General features: G+C 37.6%; 1 protein-coding gene and 1 pseudogene across 1 annotated transcript; both read right to left on the reverse strand.

Annotated features, from left to right (window-relative positions):
* Positions 1–15,623: 15,623 nt before the first annotated feature.
* Positions 15,624–23,643, reverse strand: LOC107791997 (enolase-like; annotated as a pseudogene).
* Positions 23,644–23,758: 115 nt separating this feature from the next.
* On the reverse strand, positions 23,759–25,610 carry LOC142161710 (enolase-like). The gene is made up of 5 exons (XM_075253109.1): positions 25,593–25,610; positions 25,059–25,122; positions 24,384–24,448; positions 24,249–24,296; positions 23,759–24,102 (listed from the first exon to the last, which is right to left on the reverse strand). The coding sequence occupies exons 1-5, from the start codon at positions 25,608–25,610 to the stop codon at positions 23,989–23,991; spliced, it is 309 nt and encodes a 102-aa protein (XP_075109210.1). The 3' UTR covers positions 23,759–23,988.
* Between the last annotated feature and the right edge of the window lie 340 nt (positions 25,611–25,950).

The following is a 25,950-nucleotide window of genomic DNA, read 5'->3' on the forward strand; positions in this document are numbered from 1 at the left end:
ATAGGATGCCAAAAGATGGTCTATTATTTTCAGGTTGCTTGTCCTAGACGGACCCAACCCCTGTGTTGAGTCCCCTAAGTCAAATGCACATGATGCAAATAAACGTTCCTACTAGGGATACGGCATGTGGCTTTGTTATACTAGGTTCAGAACCTGGGTGTTTGTTCTAGACCTGGCTTACCCGAGCGGACAGCTCGAGCCGAGGGGGGGTTAGCGTACCGAGAATACAGAAGCTTCACCGGCTTAGAAACTTGTCCGAACCTCGTTCTAAATTGGGATTTGACACAGTTTATATACAGTTCAAATAATATCAAAGCGGTAAAAACATCATTTAGCACATTGAGCCCAAACATGTAACAAAATCAGATAAAACCAAATATAACAATTTATCTAAGCTCGAATTTCTAACCCTGAACCAGTGGTTCTGGGTTAATTCCCCAGCAGAGTCGCCAGAGCTGTCACACCTCCTTTTTTCGCCCCCGCGAGGGTACAGGAGTTTTTTCCAATTAAAGGACAATCAAAACGGGATTTGTTTGTTTATTTCAGAGTTGCCACTTGGGAGATTTAGGGTGTCCCAAGTCACCAATTTTAATCCCGAATCGAGGAAAAGAATGACTCCATATTACAGTCTGCGTACCAGAAATCCGGATAAGGAATTCTGTTAACCCGGGAGAAGGTGTTAGGCATTCCCGAGTTCCGTGGTTCTAGCACGGTCGCTCAACTGTCATATTCGGCTTATTTATCTGATTTTAATACAATTATGAACCGTTGTGCCAATTTTAACTTTTACCACTTTATTATTTTTTTTTTTAAAAGGAATGTGAACATCGCTTAAAACACGTCTTTGGACTGTGTCTCATGAAATGCACTCACAATCCGGAACACATTTTATTTGACGTTTTGGGATTTGGATTTGGGTCGCATGAAATGCACACCCAAGTTAAGGAAAATAAATTGTTAAAGGCGCGCCTGAAGCAACTAACGTATTGTTATTTTGGGAAGGGCCGTGGAATTCGCTAAACGGCATGTCCCGAATTCTAAATATTTTAATATATATACATTTAGAGGGCCCCGTAGCTTGTGCATTTTTGTTTGTCGAGGCTCGTCTCATTCATTATTTTTAAAAGAATTTGCAACGTCATTCTGAGCCGAGGGTCTCCTGGAAACAGCCTCTCTACCCTTCGGGGTAGGGGTAAGGTCTGCGTACATATTACCCTCCCCAGACCCCACTTGTGGGATTATACTGGGTCGTTGTCGTTGTCGTCGAATTTGCAACGTCATGGAAATGCATCTCAGACCACGTCACAATCAATGTACCCGTGATTAGAGACACATTTCGATTTCGTTGAGACTTGGATTTGGGTCACATAAATGTGCACCCGAGTTTAAGGAGATAATATTATTAAAGGCGCGCCTAAAGCAACTAGCGTATTGTTATTTTGGGTAGGGCCGTGAAATTTGCTAAATGGCCCGTCCCGGAATCTAAGTATTTAATACATATATTTTTGTGAGGGCTCCGCAATCTGTACATTTTTTATTTTGGCTAAGCTTGTCTCGCTTTTTTTATTTTTATTTTAAAGGATGCCATTTTTATGCCTTTAACAATACTAAACCTTACAGCCTCTTTACAACTAAAATCCCATAACTTGTTCGAAGTTTAATTAAAGGAGTTTAGCGAATGAGTGTTTCGGGAGTAGTAACAGCATGTACTAATACTAATTTTGTCCGAATGACCTAAGCAAAGGAAATGACGAACAGATTAATGTCAAACTTGTGTCATAGAACAACTAGTCCAACTTAATTAAATTACATCGAATAAACAAGAATCACATAACGCAAAATGAGCAAAAATGCATACGATGAAAACATAAGCAGAAAATTATCATACCAATTTCTATATTGCATCTTCGAACATTTAACGTAACATTTCCTTATCTAATACTTGAGGTTTACTAACCTGAACAAACAGAAACGGATAGAGCCATGGACTAACCCTCAACATCGACCTCAACGAACAACCTCGACGTACCGGACCTCGACGAACAAAAACGACCTCAAAGGAAACTGAAAGCTCGGCCCAAAAGTGCTAACGACCCGAGGTGTTCGCTGCTACTGGCTTTTCTCGACGCAGCCGATCGATGCGAAAAGATGAAGCAGAAGGGTTCGAGGGACAGTGACGACGCAGCAGCAACAGCTGCTGCTCGACGGGGGCTCCGGTGGTCGTTTGGCTTGAGGAAGGAGCAGCTGTGGAGGGTCGTTTGGGCAGTGACGACGCAGCAACAATGGAGGGTCGTTTGTGCAGTGACGACGCAGCAGCAATGGAGGGTCGTTTGTGCAGTGACAACGCGGGGAGTGGGGGTTGGGGTCCCGACGAGGGTTTGGACAGTAGGGTTGAGGGGCAGCGACGACGCAGCAGCAACATCTGCTGCTCGACGGATTTAATGGAGGATCGCCGGAAAATGGTTTGATGGAGCTAGGAGGAGGAGGAGTGGTGATGGTTTCCGGCGTTGATTTAGACAGTGATGACGAGCAAGAGCTCGCTGGCCGGGGGGATAGGGTGGTGCGACTGGTTTTGGTTACGACGGGGGGGGGGGGTGCGACTGGTTTTAGTTTTTTGGAGTAGGGTTTGTTCGTTCTTCTTATTTTGGAGGAAGAAGATAAACGGTGCTTCTCTATTTCCAAATCTGTCCAACCAAAAATCTGTTCAAAAAAAGTTCCCCTTTTCAAAATCTGTTCTTGGTCCTTATAGCTTGTCCGTGTATTAGCCTTTTGCCAAGAAAAATGGACCCCATGCGTGGTGGGGTTCAAGACTTATGTCCCCCACGCGTGGTGGGGTTCCCCGTGTATGGTGTCCCGTCCGTGTTCCCCACGCGTGTCCCCCATGTGTGGTGGACTCGGATTATTATGGGCTAGGCCCGAAAATTAGGCCTAAAAATGGGTAGTTTGAACCCGAATATTATTCTTTTTCCCGGACCCGAGAATAAGAACACGACATTGCTCAACTAATCCTATGTAAGCAAAATAACTACCAAAAATAAGATTAATATTTAAAACAAAACTATATCTTTTTTAATATTTTTTCAAGATTAAAATAGCTACCAAATATTAATAAAACTATTTTTTTTGTAATTTTCGTTTTTATATAAAGATAAAATATAAAGTAATATTTTTGTATTTTTTTCAAAATTAAAATGACTACAAAACATTATTAGAACTATATTTTTTGGTAATTTTCGAAATTATGTAAAGTACAAAATAAGGTACTATTTTTTGTATTTTTTCAAGTTTATGAGAAATACATAAACTAAAATTTATATATATATTTTTGTAATTTTCTTTTGCGATGAAAATAAAGTAAAAATAGTTAAAATAACTATATTAGACCCGATTTCACATATTCACGCTAAAAATATGAAAATTCTCGGGGAGGGTCAAAAATCAGGTGTCTACAGGGGTGTGATGCACCTATACAGTTAAATGTGTTTCTACATATTTCGCAACGGCTGCATGTTTCATCCCGGCTCTGCTTATTTTCCCAATTTTCTATTTCTTTCCACTTTTGGCTTTTGTACTTCTCCTCTTATTCCCATTTTCCACTCTTTTCTTTCCTCTCTTTCCTTGCCCTTTTTATCGTTTTTCTTTTGGTTTTTCTTTGGCTCTCTTTTTCACATCCCTCTCTTATTTGAGTTATTTATAAAAATCGTGACCGGATCCGATGAGGATTGCCTACGTATCACGATGCCGCGTGAATCAGATCATTACGTAGTTCAAGAAAAACAAGTGCGAAAAATAAAGAAACAATTTTTTGGGAATTTTCAAATTTTCATTAATAAAACTCCTAAACTTTCTATTACAAAAGACTTCAAACTACTCATTTTCTTGGAATTTTAAAACTACCAACAGACTAAAAAATAATTTCCAAAATACAGACTCAATAAGTGAAAAATCATGAATACATCAATGCTTCAACTCCTGGGGCCCGTGGGACATCATTCGGTCTCACGGGCCTACGTGCGAGATCCCCTTGAAGCCGCTCCAAATCACTCATTATCTGGAGGACAAATGTCATTACAGCAGCGAAGAAAGTGGTCTGAGTCATATCCTCACATGCGTGGCATTTCATGACGATGTAGTCGGCAATAGCTCTAACCCTCTCTCGAACAATACCCTTTTCCTGAAGTAAACGCCCGATTTGCTGATTCCGGGCTTCCAACACTTGAGTGTCATGATGATTTTGATTCCGCAATTGTTGCATATCTTCGTCTATTTAGGCCATCAAAGCATAACAATGTTCCCTATCGGCTTTAAAATTCCTGGCCTGTTTGTCCGCCTCATTTTCAAGGGTGATTAGCTTTCTCTTTAAATTGGCGATTGTCCCCTAATATTTTCTTTTCATTTGTCGCACAAACTCTGCCCGCCCTTCTGCATTCTCTGCCAATTGTGCTAGGACTTTTGCTAGACTAGCCTCAGATTTTTCAAGGTCATCTTGACACTCAAGTACTTTCTTTCTCAGACTGCTTATAAGCCTTTCATCTGCCCGGTTTCTTTCCGGGTTTCTAGAAGCTATTCTCATTTTATGGATTTGAGCTTTGAGAGCTTCGTTTTCCTGAGTTAGATTTTTCTTTTCCCCTTCATCTGCGGCAGCTTGGATACTGTGGCCAAATTTGAGGTCCCTGATTTGTCCCTCTAATTTACTTATCTTAGCCCTATAACTTTCTTCTTTTGCCAACCAGCCCCACTGCTCCTGCGAGTCGTTAGTGAATTGTTGGACATGAGGTCTCTTAGCAGGTCTCTCGGGCTCTCGAGGAATTTGAAATCTTTTGCCAAACCAAACCATATAATTGGGGTCCACCTCACCTCTAGCTAGATCCCGCACCATAGTCTTGGGTTCGAGAAATCTGCACTCATTCCAAACTTGGCGAACTCTTCCTTCTGGAAATACAGCCTTTGGGCCCAATTCGACGACATGTACACTCAAATCTTCGTCATGGGGGACGGTTTGAAATCTTCCTAGTTGGCGCAAAACCCTGTGAGGAGTATATGACTGGATGCTCCGGATGCCCATTAGGAGAAAGTAGCACACTTTAGCTGACATGTATATGACTTCGGTGGCAGGGAGCCATCCGAACGTCCACTCAATTTTATCCGAAGTTAAAGAACTCAAGTGGAAAACCAAGCTTCGGTACCCTCTGGAAATTCAACCCCCGCCACTCGGCTTTCAAATTCTTCGATGCAATCCAAACCGGTCATGTCGTAGTTCATATACCCGACACGGTGGCAGAGATGTTCCAGTATCCACAATTGTAGTAGTAAGTTGCAGCCTTGGAAGAATTTCCCCCTTCTCGACATATGTTCAAAGCTCGGTAAATCTCATATAAGATCAGGGGAACTAATGTGCCATTAGCTTTCTTGATTGCGACATCAACCATTCCCATGAGGCCCAATTCTATGTTGTCGTCTTTTCGCGGACATATTATAACACCCAAGAATGCTACTATAAAAACCAAACCCCGCCTTACCTCCCATTTATCTTTATTTCCGGCATGGGTCAGACCAGTATTCGGTGCTTCGAAACCTTGGGGATTGCCATAGCGTTGGTACAGGAACTGGAAAGTGCAAAACCCTCCAGATAAATTCCCATCCTGAATATCCTGGCTAATACTCAACATATCCAGAAACTTGTGAGGAGATACTGGTCTCGGTGACACCGGGTACTGACTTCTAAGGTTTTCGCTAAGGTCGGTGTAACTCGCAATTTCCTCTAGCGTGGGTGTGAGCTCAAAATCAGAAAAGCGAAACACATTGCGAGTCAGATCCCAAAAAGGTATCAAGGCTTCAATCACGTCCAATCTTGGCTTGATGTTAAAAAGTCCGACAAGACCACCCAAAACTTTTATCACAGTTCCTCGGCTACCTTTTCCGAGGTCATTCCACCACATGTGGAGCTGTAAGGGGATCTCTTCAAGAGCTGCGAAGGGTTCGTTTTCATCTGTGCTCATCCTGCACATTTATTAGGGTGATTTAATTTAAAAGGTTATGACTCATTTTGACTCAAGAAAAGTTTATCACTATTTTTTTTTAATTTTCATAAAAAATCCGACTTTGAAAATACGACCTTTCAGCACTTCGGGGAAGAAGATTTTAAGGCTGTATTTGCTAAACGGCCAAAACCTTAAAAAAACTACCAAAGGTGGCTGTTCTTGCAAAAACGGCTTTCCGGCGCCCTTTTGGGGACATTCAACTATTTTAGACAAGAATGACATCACCTTCTTATTTACAATCAAAACAAATTTTTTTGTTCTTTTTGGGCTATTTTTACAAAAATAAAGTTGGACCCGATGGAGGTTGCCTACGTATCCCACATCCGGTGAGAATCAAACTAGCGTAGTTCGGGAAGACCAAAAATAAAGTAAATAAACTAACTCTCTTTTTTTTGGAATATTTTAATTTCCGCAAGAAAAACTTATAAAGAAGAAAGAAAAAAGATTTTTTTTTAATTTAGACTTTTACTGTTTTTTTTTTTTTGGAATTTCGATAGAAAAAAAACTTCTAAAGAAGAAAGAAAAATATTTTTGGAATTTTATTTTGAATTTATGGAAGAAATGCTTCTAAAAAAATGAAATATTTTTGAATTTTGAAAGAAGAATGAAAATATTTTTGGATATTTGGAAGAAATTAAAAGAAAATATTTTTGTATATATATATATATATTTTTTAAAAACAATTAGGGTCTAAAGAAGCAGTAAAAGAAAATATTTTTGTATATATATATATATTTTTTTAAAAACAATTAGTTTCTAAAGAAGAAAGTAATGGAAAATATTTTGTTTTTGGATTTTTTGAAAATTGGGGTTTAGAAAAAAGACTTTTCTAGAGAGGAAGTAAAGGAAAATATTTCTAGAGAGATTTGCCTACGTATCTCACATCCGGTGAGAATCAGACCCGCGTAGTTCGCCAGTTTTGACAGAACATGGCAGTTGAAAACTTTGGCTCATTTGGAGATGACTTCTTTTTTTTTTCCGGAATTTCGGCAGAGTTTCAGAATTTTCTAAATACCTACCTCTCACTCCTATATTATTATTATTTTTTTTTTGATTTTTTGATTTTTATTTTTATTTTCTTCCTCTGTTCTAGAAGTCGGTCAACATTTGATTTTCTTCCTCTGTTCTAGAAGCCGGTCAACATGCAAGCCGAAACAAACAGATGCGCAAGTAGCACGTAAGATGCATCAGGATGGTCTTTTTCATTTGGGTACACCTGTCCTAGACAGACCCAACCCCTGTGTTGAGTCTCCAAGGTCAAATGCACATGATGCAAACAAACGTTCCTACTAGGGATCCAGCAGGAGGCTTGTTATACTAGGTTTAAAAATCTGGGTTTATTGTTCTAGACCTGGCTTACCCAAGCGGACAGCTCGAGCCGAGGGGGGGCAGGGTACCGGGAATACAGAAGCTTCACCGGCTTTGCAACTTGTCCGAACCTCGTTCTAAAATTGGGATAAGCATCTAACAGAAAAGAAGTCACACGAAGTGCACACTTCCCAGATGATTTAGAAGACTTAGAGAGAGGAGGGTTTCATAGCAATTTATATACAATCCAAACAATATCAAAGCGGTAAAAGCGGCATGTAGCACATTATGCTCAACATGTAAAAATCAGATAAAATAAGTCAACTATAACAGTTATTCTAAGCTCGAATTCTTGAACCCTGAACCGAAGTTCTGGGTTTGGATCCCCAGCGGAGTCGCCAGAGCTGTCACACCTCCTTTTTGCGCACCTACCTTGAAGGATAATGCACAAGGGAGTTTTTCCAATTTAAGTGACATTATTCGAAATGAGATTATTTATTTATTTCAGAGTCGCCACTTGATATAGATTTGGCTTTTGGTGTCCCAAGTCACCAGTTTATCTTGAATCCCAATTCGAGGAAAATATTCGACTTTCCAAATGAAATCTGCGAACCAGAAATTCTAAGTAAGGAATTCTATTGACCCGAGGGAAGGTGTTAGGCACCCCCGGATCCCGTGGTTCTAGCACGGTCGCTTAAATTGTTGTAATGGCTAAATATCTGATTTTAATACATGTTATAACTTATGTGCTTTTATTAACGTTAAACCGCTTTTATTATTATTTTTAATAGAATTGCAACGTCGTGAAAACGCGTCTCGAACCATGTCCCAATCAATGCACCCGTGGTTGTTGACACATTTTGACTCCGTTGAGATTTGGATTTGGGTCACATAAATGTGCACCCGAGTTTAGGGAGGTAATATTATTAAGAACGCGCCTAAAGAGACTAGCGTATTATTATTTTTGGGGAAGGCCGTGAAATTCGCAAAAAGGCCATTCTGAATTCTAAGTATTTTATTATGACCAATTATTGAGGGCCCCGCAATTTGCATTTTTATTTGGCGAGGCTCGTCTCATCATTTTTATTTAAAGACCAATCCTGAAGTGACAATGATTTTTTCTAATTATTTGTCTTTAATAGTAACGAACAAGTTCTAATTAATTAATGTATTTGAAAAGACCCAATTTTCATGATTCAATTTCAGTTCAGTTAATTCTAACAACATAATAAGTAACAAATAAAATATTTTTAGCAATTCGTTCTAACCAGCCCAAATTTATATTTCATGAAAGTGACTGGGTAGTTATGGGATCAGGCCTAGGCCCAAATGGATGTTGAAATCAAATTAGAGCCCGAGCCACTCATTATGTTACTAAAGCCCAAAACCAACAAAGACAAGGTTGTATAGCCTGAAAATTTCTACAGGCTTGCACCAAATAGAATTTAAAGTTAACTAATGCCCAAACTTGTTCCAAAGCATTCCAATTATATCTACTGGTTTTTGAAATAGAGTAAACAATGTTCAACTCATTCCAATTAATAAAATACTAATCATTTGAATTCCAATTCCCTACTTACATGGTGGCTTCTGATGAGTTATTTGGACGTCACTAAAATGAAAAACAAACTGGAGTGTGAACTTAACAACATCGATCATAAAATGCAGGTTTCATGTTTTAGAAAAGTTTGAACTAGTGTTACTGAATTGGTGCTCAAGTGGTTCATGACTTCAAAATTGGATTACTGAAAATGGTCTATTAAAACACCAAACTGTTTAACCTATTTTTTGGTAATTACTGATAAGCAAATTCATTTATCCTATATTGCACTATACTACACCAGTGATACAACTCAATCAAATCAACGTTACCAACTCACAAAAGAGAATTCAACAGTTCACGAATTTAGACAGTCCAGTCGATATACACATTTTAAAATTTCACATGAACATAAATAAAAACTGTATGCAAGCTAAAGCAGGCAAACAACTGGCACTTCAATTTCTTTTTCAATTGGCTATATCAAGCTTGATATCACAAACATCAGTCACAGTTGAGCCAAGTACCTGGAATTGAAACAAAGGGAAGGAGAAGAGGTCAGCAGATGCAGTAAGATGAGCAGCCAACAACAACCAAAATCCAGCAGTACAAAATCAAAGAGCAATCCAGGAAGTGATTTTAAAACCCAAAAATATTTACTATTCAAGCAGATTCTCACAGATCAATCCAACACACATTCAAAATGCACTCAAAGCCCTCGGAATTGAACTTAGATGCCTCAGGACTTCACTGGAACAAAACTCAACCAAATTCAAGCTAAGTAGACTCAAATTCACTCTAACAAACCATTAAACACCTCTAAATATCTTTAGAATTAGAGCTTAGAAAAGGAATGAAGCAATCCAAAAAAAAGGAATTTGAAAAAATGATTAGAATGAGCAATGAAGCAGTGAAAAATGTTTTCTAGTGTTTTTTTTTTGTATTTTTTGTATATTTGAATGTCAAATGCAGATTTCAAATTTTGAGAAAAGTCAGAGAGACTTTTCAATGGGAATCTTTTTATGGCTGAAGTTTTGGGATCCCAGGGGTATCCTCTCGTTTGATTTTATAGGCCTTTAGAAAAGAGGAGCCCTCCTCCTTCAAAATAAACAGGCTGCCCAGACTTAAAGTATAGTTCCTAATCTGTCCTTTCCACCTTTTGTTGTCTAGGCATGGGTTTTCTTATTTAACATCTCCTGAAGTTCAAAAAGTAATGCATATCCTACTGTACAACAGGTTTCACTACCTATTCCATGTGCATTCTCAGCTTTTATTATTAAAACTCATCCTACATCTGACTTCCCACCTTTAAAGATGTCAGCCAGGATGTATTTGCACTATAGATTCCCTCTTTTGATTAAATTATTCATTAATTTAATGGTTCACTACATACTTAACTGGCAGTCCACTTAATCTAAACCCTTTTTAGGTTTTCAAATCCCAAATTAAACTCTGAAATCTACATTAAAACTGCAGCTATAACCAATTCAACTTCCTAAATTTTGGACTGAACTTCAACCACAATGTGATCTTGACTTAAAACTATCCAATTATCCATTAAAACTCAGCAGTAAGCACATTAGGATTAAACAAGCCCAAACAAAATCAATTAACAGTGAGCTTAACTAATGAGTCGAGCATCAGCAAAGCGAATCGAATTCTTAAACAAAAAAAAATGCAAACAGAAATTCCAACACAACCTAAAAATCAGAATCAGTAAAGTTTTAACTATAGATTAACATTCGTATCCAATTCATAATGGATTAACTAACATACGATTGATTCATAGTCGATAACCGTATACGAACAACCAAACAATCGACCTAATTATACAGGCTGGACCGGAGAAACCGTGAAGAAAAAAGAAATCGAAAGAAATGGTAGTAGGAGAACAAGAAGACATCAAACGACTAAAAATAAACAAGAAAAATGGAAACAGAAATACCTGAAATCGATCTAAGCAAGAACAAACTTGAATTTTCCACATCTCTCCAATTTTGGTCCACTCGGACATTATTCGTGTGTTTTGTTTTAGCAAAACACAAGAATAAAGTCCAAACGGACCTAATCCATTCACAATAACCCCCACTCGCCCATTTTTGGGATTTTAGGGTTCATCTTCGATCCAATATTCGAAGGGTTCTACGAGGATTCGAAGAATAAGGTTCAGGGTTTTGGAAAGAGGGTGCTTTGGTGGTTTAGGTGTGTTATTTTGGTCGGATTCGGAGTGGTTGCCGTCGGGTTTACGGTGAGGGGATGGATGGGCGGCGCTTAGGGTTCATAGGTCGTTTGGTTCGTCTCTGAAAGAGACGAAGGGGGGGTGGTGTTTGGAAATGAGACGGGTAAAGGGGTTTGGGGGGTCTTTGACATATTAAAAATTGATCTCTTAATCTGGGCCGTTGGGTGATGGGATCCAACGGCTCTGATTTAAAAGAAATGATGGGGCAGTCCGGTTTAGTAACGGGTCAGGGCCGGATAATGGATGTGGGTGAGGGTTGGACGATCTGGACCGTTGATCAAGTGAGATCAACGGTTAGGATGGGGCATGACGGAACGTCGTTTGGGACGTCTGTGAGGGTTGGGCCAATTGGACCGGGTAAAGGGATGTTTAAATTGGGCTGATGATTATTGGGCCTGGTCCGATTTCCTTCTCTTCTTTTAATTTGTTTCTTTTTTTTTCTTTTTCAAACTAATTTTCGAAATTTAAAAACCTAAAATCCTATTCTAACTTATAAAAAGCCAAATTAACTTAAATAATATTAGGTTAAGTACAAAAATCACAGTTAAACACAAAAAATACAAAAATGCCTATTTTTTATGATTTTTCGATTATTGCCAAATAAATTATGATTTAAGTTTTAACCCACAAATTATAAAATTAAATCCTAAGGGTATTTTTTTGTATTTTCCTTTTATATGACTAATTAATTCTAAAAATGCAAAATTAATTACTAAATGCACATGCACATATATTATTTTTTTGTATTTTTCATTAATTAAGAAAAAATAAACATGCACGCACAAAAATGCAAATAATTAATAAAATACCACAACATTCTCAAAAATTGCATGTAAAGGAAAATTCTTTTACTTTTTTTGTTATTTCTTTTGGAGTAATTGTTGTGAAGTAAAAATCACGTGCTCACAATTCCCAGCAAAGTCGTCAGAGCTGTCACACCTCCTTTTTCTCACCCCCAGAAGGGAGTATATAAGGGAGTTTTTCCAATTAAAGTGACAAACGAAATGAGATTTATTGTTAAAAGATTCAGAGTCGCCACTTGGGAGATTTATGGTGTCCCAAGTCACCGGTTGAATCTCGAATCGAGGAAAAGCTTGACTCTGTTTAACAGTCCGCGAATCAGAAACCCGAGTAAGGAATTCTGTTAACCCGGGAGAAGGTGTTAGACATTCTCGAGTTCCATGGTTCTAGCATGGTCGCTCAACTGTTATAATTGGCTTAATTATCTTATTCTAATACACTTTTAAACCTATGTGCATTTTAATTTTAAAACCGCTTTTAATTATTTTAAGGAAGATTTCAACGTCATCTGAAACACGTCTTTGGACCACGCCACATGAAATGCACCCGCAATCCGAGACACATTTTATTTAACGTTGTTGAGATTTGGATTTGGGTCACATGAAATGCACACCTGAGTTTAGGAAAGTAATATTATTAAAATAACGCGCCTAAAGCAACTACGCATTTTTAACTTTGCGAGTGCCATGGAAAATTCACTAAATGACACATCTCAATTTCTAAAGAGCAAAGACATTAATTAAATGAGGACCATGCATTTAAAATTTTATTTGGCACGGCGCACCTCAACCCCAATTTAAAAGATATTCAAACTAGATGTTTGAGGGCCATAAGCTATTTTCGTTATCTAATATTGGCTCACCTCCAGTAACTAAAATAATGAAATAAGGCTTAAAGAAATTATAACTATTCCTAAATTGATGCTCAAATTCAGATTATTAGTCACAATGCCAGCATTAGGCGAAACTTAATCCGTCCTCATTTTTCTCAAAGCTTGGGCCTGGCTTGAGGCCCAATGCCCAATTGCAAAGAAATTCAACACCCAACGGAAAGCTAGGAATATGCAGTCCTGGGGAGAACCACATTGGTGCCAGATTGATGCAACAGTAATTCATTCATACAACTTCTAACTTTGAAACAAATATTAAAACTCATGGCACATATGAGAATTACATTCAAAGGTCAAGACATGCTTTAAAAATTTCGATTATGTTACTAAAATATGTGTACAAGTTGCCCACCATTTAATAAGACTACACGACCTTAAGCTTTCTGAGAAAAAAACGAGTGCAAGTATTAAAACCAAACTCACAAGTTTTCAAATCTGATTTTAAACTCAAGTTCTGCTTACAACCCTTTAAACATTTGAGAACTTATGTGTGAATATGGACAACACTAAGCTAATGTGCCCCTGAAATAAGTAAACCAAGTCCTAGGTTTGTGCATAAATGAATTTGAATATGTGATGTATAAAAGCCAGGCCCAATCCAGACTTAAGAGCCCAGATACTGCCCAGGCAAAATCAGGGAATCAGACTCGAGTTCGAGTCCATACCAGCAGCAAACCTGCTGCACTTTAACATGATAAATCTCCCCAATCCCACTTCACATGCATGCTCAATTTTAACTATAGCAACTTTGCAATTAACAACATACTCTTGTAATTTGAACTCACAAACACATCATGGATCTAAAATCAATTGACACTTCTATCAATAACAAAACCTAGAGAATTGAACAAATGGAAATCAGTAACTCTAACAGTAGCCCCATTACAATTCCAACATAAGACTCAAAGTTCTTAAGCATAATTTCACGTTAAGCATGTTGAGATAAGAAATTGACACTACAAGCTGAGAAAGAAACTAAAGAGGAAGAACATCTGATAAAAGGAAAACATAATCTTCATCTCTCTTCAACAAATACTTCATGAGCTATTCTTTACATGCTTAAATTAGGGATATGTACCTGGAGATGGAAGGAAACAGGGATTAAGGATTAGCAGCAATAACAAAGATCAACAGCAGGAAGCAACCAGTGAACCAGTTTTAAGCCAAAATGATGCTCATCCAGTCTACAAAACAGTCTCAATCGAGTAGTAACTCAGCTGGTTTCAGTCCAAACTTAAAACAACTAAATTCAATCCATCTCAACACCAGATGAATCAACAATGGCTTCAGCAAATTAAAAACTAAAAAAAAAATCAGAGAAGGAGTTCAATAGAACAGTAATTTTTCTAAAATTCTTAGTTGTGTTTTAATTTTCTGGATATTTTCTCCTAGGTCTCTTGGGTCTGTCTTTCAATGCAAGAAAAGGTGCCTTTATGGGCAAGCCAATAGGGCAATCTTTCAGATTTTAGTTTTTACCCTTTAACCCTTTTTCAAATTTGCTTTTAGCTTAGAGATCCCTAGCCAGTTTCTGTTTTTGCTTAACTACCCTCAGTTCAAATATCAGAGTTTCAAAACAGCTCCTTCCCCAGCTTCCTAAAAGCTTCCTGTTCTGTTACAATGAGATTCCCTATACCAATTTTCCTACATTACCCTTTAAAAAATTCTGTTATTTACTTCTAAAAAAACGAGACCAATACATGGGTCAAATTTACCCAGTTCCAAGCCCCATAGGTCTGTAGATTCCCATTAATTCCCCTCTTAGGCTTTTGATTCTTTCATAGCCCAATTTAGGTTAACCACAGATTCAACATTTAAAGAAACTGACCCAGTCTTCCCAAAAGAAAGAAACCCGAAAAATGCAGCCCAAACCAAGACAAACGTGAATGAACTAACCCTAGCTACATGAAAGGAAAATAACCAGGTTATGGGCCTAATTTAATTAAATTAGGTGATTGAACAGAATAACAACCAGAAATTAAGCCGCGCTTAACAAACTACAGAAATCAGGGGGTTCTGGTGTATCGATTTGGGGTCGTTTGGTAGCGGCGCCGCCGGGCTCGAGGTGGGGAATACTGGCGGCGTTTCTAGGGTTCTGAGATGGAGGAGATGAAACAGGTGAACTAAATTGGTCTCTGAGGTATTCGGACAATTTTAAACAATATTGGAGAAATATTCTGGGCCGTTAGATGGAACAAAATGAACGGCCAGGATCTAATCAAAACCTATGAAACTCAAAACGACACAGCCCCACCCCCATACTACGTCGTTTGGTCAGGCTGGCTTGGACTGGGGCGGGTTCAGGGGTGTTTGGTCTGGGCTTGGAGATTGGGAATAAAGTAAGGCCCAAAAAATCTGATTCAAAACCTTTTTATTTCCTTTTCTTTTCATTTCCTATTTCAATTTTCTTTTTGGTTTCTTTAAAATCAAAATTAAAAATAATCCTAAATTAATCACTAATCAAATTATCCTTATTACATTAATTAACTCTAAATAATATTTACCACAAATAATTAACAACCAAATTCAAAGAAAAGCTACCAAAATTCGAAATTAAAATTAAAAGTGCAAAATAAACTATATTTTTTGTAATTTTTCCCATTTTTATAAAACAAACTAATTTGTCAATTGATACTAAAATATAGAATTAAATCCTAAATGCAAATGCAACATATTTTTGTATTTTTCGTTAATTAAATAAAATAAATATGCACAGACAAATGCAAACATTTAACATAAAATGCCACAAAAATCCACAAAATTGCAAACACTGAAAGAAATTATTTTGTGTTGAATTTATGAGAGTAATTTTGTGTTGAAGGGTTATTATCCACAAAGCGTTATATAGCAAGGCAAAATCTTTGATTTATGCAAAACTGGAACATCAAAATCTTGAAGAAGTACTACAAACTGCACATCCGGCTACAAAACCAGCAGTCAGAATAAGATATGCCCTGCCTACAAGAACCTTTTCTCAGTTCAGAATTGTCAAGCCTCAAATATCAGAATAAAAATTGTTAAAGTTGCAAAAAAATCAGTCTTATACTATCCTAGAATGACCATTTCTTTATTGGGGATTTGGTCAGCCTAAGAGACTCCCCTCCACATTCCAGAGCAACAGTTCATGTTTAGTAGGGCTCAACAGGGGTTCGGAAGCTTGCTCCAGCATATACAGCATCTGACCCAAGTTCCTCTTCAATTCTCAGAGCTGTTGGAATGAACGAGAAATCAGAACTTGTGTAGAGACTACAGAGAGAAACGCCAGAGCATGTAATACCATCAAAGTGAACTGTACTATTGGGATAACTACCTGGTTGTACTTTGCAAGACGTTCCGATCTGCATGGAGCTCCAGTCTTGATTTGTCCCTAGAAGAGTCCAGGAAAATACAAGATTGATACCAAGGACTATTCTGAGTTAACTCTATATATTAGATTAGCTAAAAATGCCTTTATAACAAAATTACCGTTGACAAACCCACAGCAAGATCAGCAATGAAGGTATTCTCTGTCTCTCCACTGCACCAAATAACCCAAAGACCGTTAACAAGTGTCATAAATAACAAAACAGAAAGTAGCTCGAGCACACAAGAACCAGGTATTCTACACGTTATCTTTAATGATAGAACACCTTAGCATGCAGCTCTAAGCAAGGAAGGACAACTAGTTGTAAGCAGCCTCAATTTTACCTTAGGATTGGTGACAAGAAGGTCATCTCCCACAATTTGTACTTTCTCACCAATCTCAGCAGTGAGCTTAGCATAGGTTTCCCAGTCATCTTGGTCAAATGGATCTTCAATTGAAACAATAGGGTACTCAGACACAAATGACTTGTACAAATCTTTGAGCTGGTCACCTGAGATCTTTTGGGAGCCATTGTTATTCTGCAAAGATAAAGCGATTGAAGCAAATCGGATCTGACAATAAATCAAACATGAAACTACATCAATAAAGAGTCGCATACTTTCCAGCTCAGTTGTATATCCGTTTCCCAAGTAGGTAATCATCCCCAGTTAGTGGTTATTACTTATTACTGCTTAATCTCTATTGTTCAGTTCCAAGAAAGGTTTGTAAGAAAGCTTTTCACCAAAGGGAAAGGTCAAAATCTAATTTATCAGTTGTCCAAGTATGCATAATCTTATAAATGATGTGGCTTCAGAACCATCAAGATTACAGAGTCATCTCAATGCAGAAAATCCAGTTCAATGTTCTTTGTACAGATAAAAACCTCTTGAGTATCAACTAATAGTGAAAGAAAGCAACACCGAAATTACTGTCTGAATTCACTAGTAGGGCCTAGTCAGCAAGGATGTACCTCTTCTTTGAAGTTCAGATCATACATTTTGTCCTTTCCATAGAATTCAGATGCTGCAACGTCCATTCCAATAACTGTTGCGGAAGCCAAATGTATATAGTGTGAATAAGTCACAACTACTATACCAAAAATTATGACAGCTACCAAATAATAAATAAGACAATAAAACAATAATAAAGGGAACACCAGAATTTACGAGGTTCGGCTAATTTTGCCTACTCCTCGGACACAACCAATATTTTATTTCACTCCAAAAATACAAGTGAAATAATACTAAAGAGAGAAGATACAAATGCCTTAAACAGATGAGAAGGCAAATGAGAGGTGTGTTTCAATCCTAAACATTAGGCCTTCTTTTATAGGGGAAAAATCCCCCCAAACTTAACTCCCAACCAATGTGGGACTTTGGCATTTTGCCAAACTTCAACAAATCTCCACCTTGGCAAAATTCCACATTTTCAATTCTCTCTCAATAACAAATTTTGGTTGTGTCTTCATCTTCAACCTTCAGTGTTCAACAATGTTGATCAAATCCAAACAATGTTGAAACTTGACCGCAGTCACCACCTTTGTCAGCATATCAGCAGGATTCTCTGTAGTATGAATTTTCTTCACCGTGACTCCACCTTCTTCTATGATTTCTCGTACGAAATGATACCGAACATCAATGTGCTTCGTCCTTGCATGATAAACTTGGTTCTTCGCTAATTGAATAGCACTTTGACTATCACAAAAAATTGTGATACCTTTTTGTTCAACACCAAGCTCCTTTAGCAATCCTTGAAGCCAAATTGCCTTTTTCACAGCATCTGTAATAGCCATGTACTCTGCCTTTGTTGTAGACAAAGCAACTGTTGACTGCAAAGTAGACTTCCAACTAACTGGTGCCTTTGCAAAAGTAAACACATAACCAGTAGTTGATCTTCGTTTGTCCATATCACCCGCAAAATCTGAGTCACAATATCCAACTACAGACTGATTGTCTTCCTGCTCAAAAACTAACCCGACATCTACAGTATTATGAATATACCGTAGAATCCACTTCACAACTTGCCAATGCTCCTTCCCTGGATTGTGCATATATCTGCTAATAACTCCAACAGCTTGTGAAATGTCAGGCCTTGTGCAAACCATTGCATACATCAAGTTACCAACAACATTTGCGTATGGTACCTTTGACATATACTCTCGTTCAGCTTCATCCATTGGCGACATAGTAGTACTTAGCTTAAAATGGGAAGCAAGTGGAGTACTAACTGGCTTAGTCTTGTCATCTATGCCAAAACGTTGAAGTACTCTCTTCAAATATTCCTTTTGAGATAAACAAAGTTTCTTTGAACGTCTATCTCTAATTATCTCCATGCCAAGAATTTTCTTTGCCTCACCCAAATCCTTCATCTCGAACTCCTTCTTCAGTTGAATCTTCAACTTATCAATTTCTTCCAAATTCTTGGAAGCTATCAACATATCATCAACATATAGGAGAAGATATACAAAGGAACCATCTTTAAGCTTGTGCAAATACACACAATGATCGTATTTGCTTCTCCTGTACCCTTGCCGCAACATAAACTCGTCAAATCGCTTGTACCATTGTCTAGAAGATTATTTCAATCTGTACAACGATTTTTCAAGTTTGCACACCATATTTTCTTTTCCAGCAACTTTGAATCCTTCTGGCTGAGTCATGTAGATTTCCTCCTCCAAGTTTCCATGTAAAAACGATCTGAACTAGTTCCAAATCCAATTGTGCTACCAAAGCCAACATAATTCTAATGGAGGAATGTTTTACAACTGGAGAAAACACTTCATTGTAATCAATTCCCTCCTTTTGAGCATATCCTTTGGCCACCAATCTTGCTTTGTAGCGAACATCTAATTGGTTAGGAAATCCTTCTTTCTTTGCAAATACCCATTTGCACCCAATTGCTTTCTTTCCCTTCAGGAGATTGGCCAATCTCCATGTATGATTCTGATGAAGGGACTGTATTTCATCATTCATGGAAATCCTCCACTTATCTTCTTCTGAACTTTGGACAGCGTCTTTATAAGTAGTAGGAACATCATCAGCTACAATTGAGGTTGCACAAGCAACCGTCTCTATGAGACGAACAGGTTTCGTTATTGTTCTTTTTGGCCTGCTGGTTGCTATTGATTCAAGTTGTTGTTGAGATTCCTGAGTTGGAATCTCCTCTACTGGCTCTCCTTCCAGAGGGTAATCTTCATTTGTTTCCTCCTCTGCTTCTTGTGTAGGAAAAATAAATTTTCCCTCAAACTCCACCTGCTTAGAAGCACCTTCATTTTGTTTGGTATCTTCTGTTACCTTATTTACCATAGCAAATTCATCAAAGGTAACATCTCTGCTGAATATTACTTTCTTTGTCATAGGACACCATAAGCGATATCCTTTGACTCCAGAAGTAATTCCCATAAAAATAGCCTTCTTTGCCCTTGGATCCAATTTTGACTCCGTCACATGATAATATGCAGTTGAGCCAAACACGTGCAAAGAGTTATAATCTACAGCAGGTTTTCCATACCATTTTTCAAATGGTGTTTTGCCATCAATAGCAGCAGATGGTAGACGATTAATGAGGTGGCATGCATATGTAATTGCCTCAGCCCAAAATTCTTTGCTCAAGCCAGCATTGGACAACATACACCGTACCTTCTCCAGCAAGGTCCGGTTCATACGTTCTGCCACTCCATTCTGTTGTGGTGTATGTCTAACAGTGAAGTGTCGGATGATGCCATCATTTTCACAGACCTTATTGAAATGATCATTTTTGTATTCACCTCCATTGTCTGTGCGAATACACTTGATTCTCCTGCCTGTCTGATTTTCCACCATCGTCTTCCATTTGAGAAAAATTCCCAACACTTCATCTTTGCTCTTCATTGTATACACCCATACTCTTCGGGAAAAATCATCAACAAAGGTTACAAAATAGTGCTTCCCACCCAATGAAGGTGTTTTGGAAGGACCCCAAACATCAGAGTGTACATAATCCAAAATGCCTTTAGTATTATGGATCGCTGTACCAAATTTAACCCTTGTCTGTTTCCCTTTAACACAATGCTCACAAAACTCCAAGTTGCAAGCATTTACTCCTTTTAACAATCCTTGATCTGATAGAGTTTTCAAGGATTTTCCTCCAGCATGTCCCAAGCGCATGTGCCATAGCTTGGTTGCTTCTGCCTCTTTGTCGTCACTGGATGTTACTGTCGCTGTCCCAATAACTGTACTGCCACGATAGCGGTACATATTATTATTCTTCCGATTAGCCTTCATTACCACTAGTGCACCGGAGCATACTCTCATCACTCCATTTTCTGCAATGATTTTGAACCCTTTTGATTCTAGGGCTCCCACAGAGATGAGATTCTTCTTCAAATCCGGTACATATCGAACATCTATCAATGTTCTGATCATTCCATCATGGTTCCTTAATCGTATTGAACCAATGCCATATGAGGTAAGAGGGCTGTTATCCGCTGTGTGGATGACTCCATATTCTCCTTCTTGAAATTCTATGAACCAGTCCCTGTTGGGACACATATGATAGCTACAAGCCGAGTCCATCAACCATATGTCTGATGATGTTGATGACTCTGTTGTAACTAATGAGAAGTCTGAATCATCACAATCAGCTACATTTGAATCCATAATAGCCTTTCCATTGTTATGTTTGGCCTTATTCTTCAACTTCGGACAGTCTTTCTTCCAGTGCCCTTTTTCTCGACAAAAGGCACATTCATCTTTACTGGGTCTGGATCTTGACTTGGATCTTCCCTTCTTTGTCCTCGTTTGATTTTGAGGACGACCCCTCACAAACAGTGCTTCTCCTTCTCCGCCCTTCTGTTTTTCTCGCTTTCTTTGTTCATAGCTGTACAAAGCTGAACAAACTTCTCTGAGAGAAATTTCGTCATTTCCATGGAGTAGAGTAGTTTCAAGGTGCTCGTACTCATCAGGAAGTGACGCCAACAACATTAAGGCCAAGTCACCATCATCATAAGTTGTATCCATATTTTGCAAATCTGTGACCAACTTATTGAAACTGGTGATATGTTCATTCATCGTGGTACCAGGAACATAGGTGAAGTGAAACAGTCTCTTCTTCATGTACAATTTATTTTGACTGTTTTTCTTCAAAAATTTATCCTCCAGTGCTTTCCATAATTTACTTGCAGAAGTTTCCTTTGTGTATGGATATTTCTGCTCTCTAGCAAGGTAGGATCGAATGGTACCGCAAGCAACACGGTTGATAATTCTCCAATCTTCTTCTCCAATAACATCTGGTTTCTTTTCTTCAATGGCCAGATCTAGCCCTTGTTGAAAAAGGACATCTAGAACCTCGCCTTGCCACATCCCAAAATGTCCGGACCCGTCAAAAATTTCTACCGCAAATTTCGCATTTGACACAATTCTTGTCATAAGCGAAGATGCCAATGATGACGTATTGTTGACACTTGATGTAGATTTTTCTTGTTTATTGTCCCCCATATTTGACACAAATATTATTTAATAGCTGACGACACAAATCAAGATTATTTCCTTTCTGATGTAGAAGATCAGACTAAGCTGCAACTACAGAGCATACTCAGACAGAACCTTGACTCAGTTACCAAGATAAATCTTTTCTGATGTGGAAGATCAGACTATGCTGCAACCACAGAGCATACTTAGACAGTACCTTGGCTCTGATACCAATTGTTGCGGAAGCCAAATGTATATAGTGTGAATAAGTCACAACTACTATACCAAAAATTATGACAGCTACCAAATAATAAATAAGACAATAAAACAATAATAAAGGGAACACCAGAATTTACGAGGTTCGGCTAATTTTGCCTACTCCTCGGACACAACCAATATTTTATTTCACTCCAAAAATACAAGTGAAATAATACTAAAGAGAGAAGATACAAATGCCTTAAACAGATGAGAAGGCAAATGAGAGGTGTGTTTCAATCCTAAACATTAGGCCTTCTTTTATAGGGGAAAAATCCCCCCCCAAACTTAACTCCCAACCAATGTGGGACTTTGGCATTTTGCCAAACTTCAACAATAACAACCTAAATGAAAGATAATCTTAGCTTCCATATTGTCTAAAAGCAGTTAAAAAGAAAAGGTCTGATTTAAACACAGTTGAGAGCTTACTTTTCCAGTATAACCTGCTTTATCTATGGCTGTCTTTAGCAATTCAAGGCCCTCCTTATTCTCCTGACTTTTCAAAACCATAATCATGTGATGTATAAGGGTAAATATTCAACAGCATGCCATACACCTGCATAATTTATACTTCACCTGGATATTAGGAGCAAAACCACCCTCATCACCAACATTTGTTGCATCCTGGCCATATTTCTTCTTAATCACAGCCTAGAGTTAGAGTAAACTGTCATCAGCATACGAAATAAGTAAGATAAAAAGGATTGCGCATGAACAAATTTACTGCTCCCTCGGTCCCATTTTATGAAATGGTGTTTGAATGTGCCCGGAGGTTCAAGAAATAAGGACCTTTGATACAAGATAAAAATATGCAGAATACCAAAATTGTTGTTAGTACCAACAATTAAATGAGAAGTCGTGAGAGTTCCACATATCTTTTACTAATTTCTCTTTCCTGAGAAAAAGCTGAACTTTTATATGAAGTGGATTCCAAAAAAGTTATGTCCCTAAGGGTACAATGAAGATGGATACGATTAAATAGTTTTTAACTATAGAAAGGTAATAGTCTTTTTGGGACAAGCGTCACATAAAATAAGACATAGGGAGTACTATATTTTCTAGCCTGATGGAGCTCAAAAGGGTAAAAAGAAAAAGAAAAAAACTATTTCTCTAATGCAAACATTGTCAAACATATCCACTATGCTTGACTTTTGAAACAAATAAATATTAAGGGAATAGAAGATAGAACAACTGTGTGAAACCTTCAAATGGTGATACACTTCACAACCCATCTTCATGGCCTCCTTAAAACTAGAAGCTCCAACCGGAAGAATCATAAATTCCTGCAAATAACATCTAATGAGCATATTTTGTCTAAACATCATTTAACTAAATCTTTTAACGGGAGAAAATACATACCTGCATTCCAGCATGGGACCCACCATTGATGACATTGAAAGCAGGAACTGGCAAAACCAGCTTCTTGTTACCTGCCAGATCGGCAATATGCTGCAAAGAGAAGGCAGCTCAAACTGTAACTCGTAATCATATATTTTTTCAAGAAGAGAATGGAAGCTTGGATGTTTTGTTTTCTCTTTTGGGCAAACAAGTGTCCACGATTCTATTACCTTATGATGGGAAGAACTAATATAGTAAGAGAAATAGTACCAATTAGAGAAAACTTTAAACAGTAGATTGTTACCTCCATACGTAGAACAATAGATTCAAAATACAAAGATGTTCCCACATTGAAGAAGAAATGGATGGAGGTTTGGGGTCAATATCTTTCCATTTGGACTCAGCTTATTTGGCAACAGAAGATTTAAAGAGTTGATTACTGGCAGAGGGAGCAATGGACTCTATAAGAAACAATTGTGTAATATACCTTATACACAGCAGGGATGGCATTTGCACCAAGCTGTCAAAAAAGCCAACACATAAATTGGTAATTTGTGCACTTTTTTTTTTTTTTTTTTTTATAAAAAAAGGTAACAATTATATTCTTCAGCACCCAAAAAACGGGGCTGGTATCTAATATTTACAAGTACATCCCTGAAAATCTTAAGAGAATCAAAAAGGTCTAGTAGTGATTCTACATCACCTATCAACTGTTCTTTACACCAAAAATGAAAAAGAGAAATACAAGAAATACATTTGTGCACTTCTGATAATTACAACTTAACTGAACTTAATGTTGAAGCTTATTCTTGGATACCTTTTGCTTGCACCAACCCCACTCATTCTGCGTTCCATCTAGCTGATGAACCATATAGTTCTCAAGACCAGTCTGATCAGTTGGGTCCTGCAAAGCGGGAACCTCGCGTATCAGGCATATCGCTACTCAACACAATAATAAGAAGCATTGTGCTCTTTCACACCAAGCAAATAAGCATCAAATCCAAGAAATATCCTCTTCAAAGGTAAAAGAAATTACTGGAGGAAATATACCTTGCCAACAAGAGCTGGTCCAATAATTGAGTTGACATTGTTTACAGCCTAATTGAGTTGAACAAGGGTGCAAACCAGCAGTCAGCAGTGAACAGTATAATCAACAAATTACGTGTTCTGAGATGCAATACCAACCTTTGAAACGCCCTTACCAAGGTAGTCGGACCCTCCATCCCTCAATTCAAGGGCTTCATATATTCCTGTTAAATGAACGACGAAATTGAATTCGACGGAGTTCAATAGAAGGTATTAGGAACAGAGGAAGCTACAATGTCAAGAACTAAACCACACACTTCACATTTCCATCCGAATTAAAAGTACGTTGTAATGCAATATACTTATAGATACAACTGGTTTAAAATTCAAGAAAATTCTAGGAAAACACCAATACTAAACACATTTGCCTAAAAAACTGACCAATGGTTGGTCACTTTTCTTATCTAAACAGGCAAACAGAAATTCATAACAAGAAAGGGTTAAATCAACAAAACCATACTTGGAAAATTTTTGCTAAAAACTTAAAAGTAATCGTCATCTTATATAATTTAGAGAAAGCCCCAGTGCGCCGCAGTTTCAAACTTGGTGGATAATGAGCTCGCCCATGTGTCCTTCTCCATTTAAATACCAAGTTTTCGTCTGTGACATGGTTCAAAATTGCGACGTGCACTTACTACCAGACGAAAGCCCTCGGGGCAAAATACTTATGATATAATCAATGGCTTGCACGTCTGCGTAAATACTCCAGACCCATCCATGCTGTTAAAATGGAGAAATTCAAAATAATACAACGAACAGAAATAGAATTTTCACCAGTGGATGCGCCACTAGGAACTGCAGCTCTAGCCCAGACACCATTTGACAAATGTACATCAACCTACACAATGTACAAATCAACGAGTAGTAAATAAACTATCACCAATTTTACAACTAGTATACTACACCTGTCTGAAATCAGAAACTTGATAGTTGATACGCGTTCGAGGTGTTGGATTGGTTTTGATGGATCTCTTAATTTTTCTTTTCCTGAATATTCTTTAATTAGTTTTTCTCTCTTTTAATTATTAAGTAGTAACTTCTTTCGAAATTGTTAGTGTAGACATTTAAATTTCTTTTGGGTTAACGCCATATAAAACAACCTTAAACGAATAATAGCCAAATAGATGCCTAAAGTTGCTTGAGTAGATGATCGAGCATTAGCCCGCAAACGATAAACGAAAATATGATTGCTTTGGCATTTTTTTAGAACAAAAAAAGGGATTGGGTCGGTTTAGGTTGGGTTGAGTTCTAAATTGATCCAGGTTCTTAATTAATATTTTAACAATTTTTTTTTAAAATTAAATTTGCCATGTTAGTGAATCTCATCGTTACCATTGAAGCTAATTAGGTAAAGTAAACTGACTTTTGGAAGACAAATAAATAAAAATATATGACTTTAATGACTAATTATCTAAAATTGAGTGACTATATAACCAATCACCTCAAGAAACAACTAATATAACATTTTGGGGACGGAGGATGAGATGACATATAACCATATTATCACTTTTAGCCCGTGCCAGAAACTATTTATATTCGATAGCCGAAAAAATATATCAAAATTTGTATAATTGTGTATATAACATATAATGTATATATATACAAAAAATATATATTTTGCGGCTATATTTTAAGAGCGACTATATACTATCATTTTTCTGAACAA

This window comes from Nicotiana tabacum, chromosome 5, assembly GCF_000715075.1.
Source record: "Nicotiana tabacum cultivar K326 chromosome 5, ASM71507v2, whole genome shotgun sequence".
Taxonomy (NCBI): domain Eukaryota; kingdom Viridiplantae; phylum Streptophyta; class Magnoliopsida; order Solanales; family Solanaceae; genus Nicotiana; species Nicotiana tabacum.

Bases quoted from the DNA above. Each gene is read 5' to 3' on its own strand.
- LOC142161710 (XM_075253109.1), bottom strand. The intron at 24,449-25,058 runs GTGAAAATTCTA...TTCATTTAACAG, and splicing joins TCCTAGTGGCGCATCCACTG to GAATATATGAAGCCCTTGAA. The intron at 24,103-24,248 runs GTATATTTCCTC...CCCGCTTTGCAG, and splicing joins GACCAGCTCTTGTTGGCAAG to GACCCAACTGATCAGACTGG.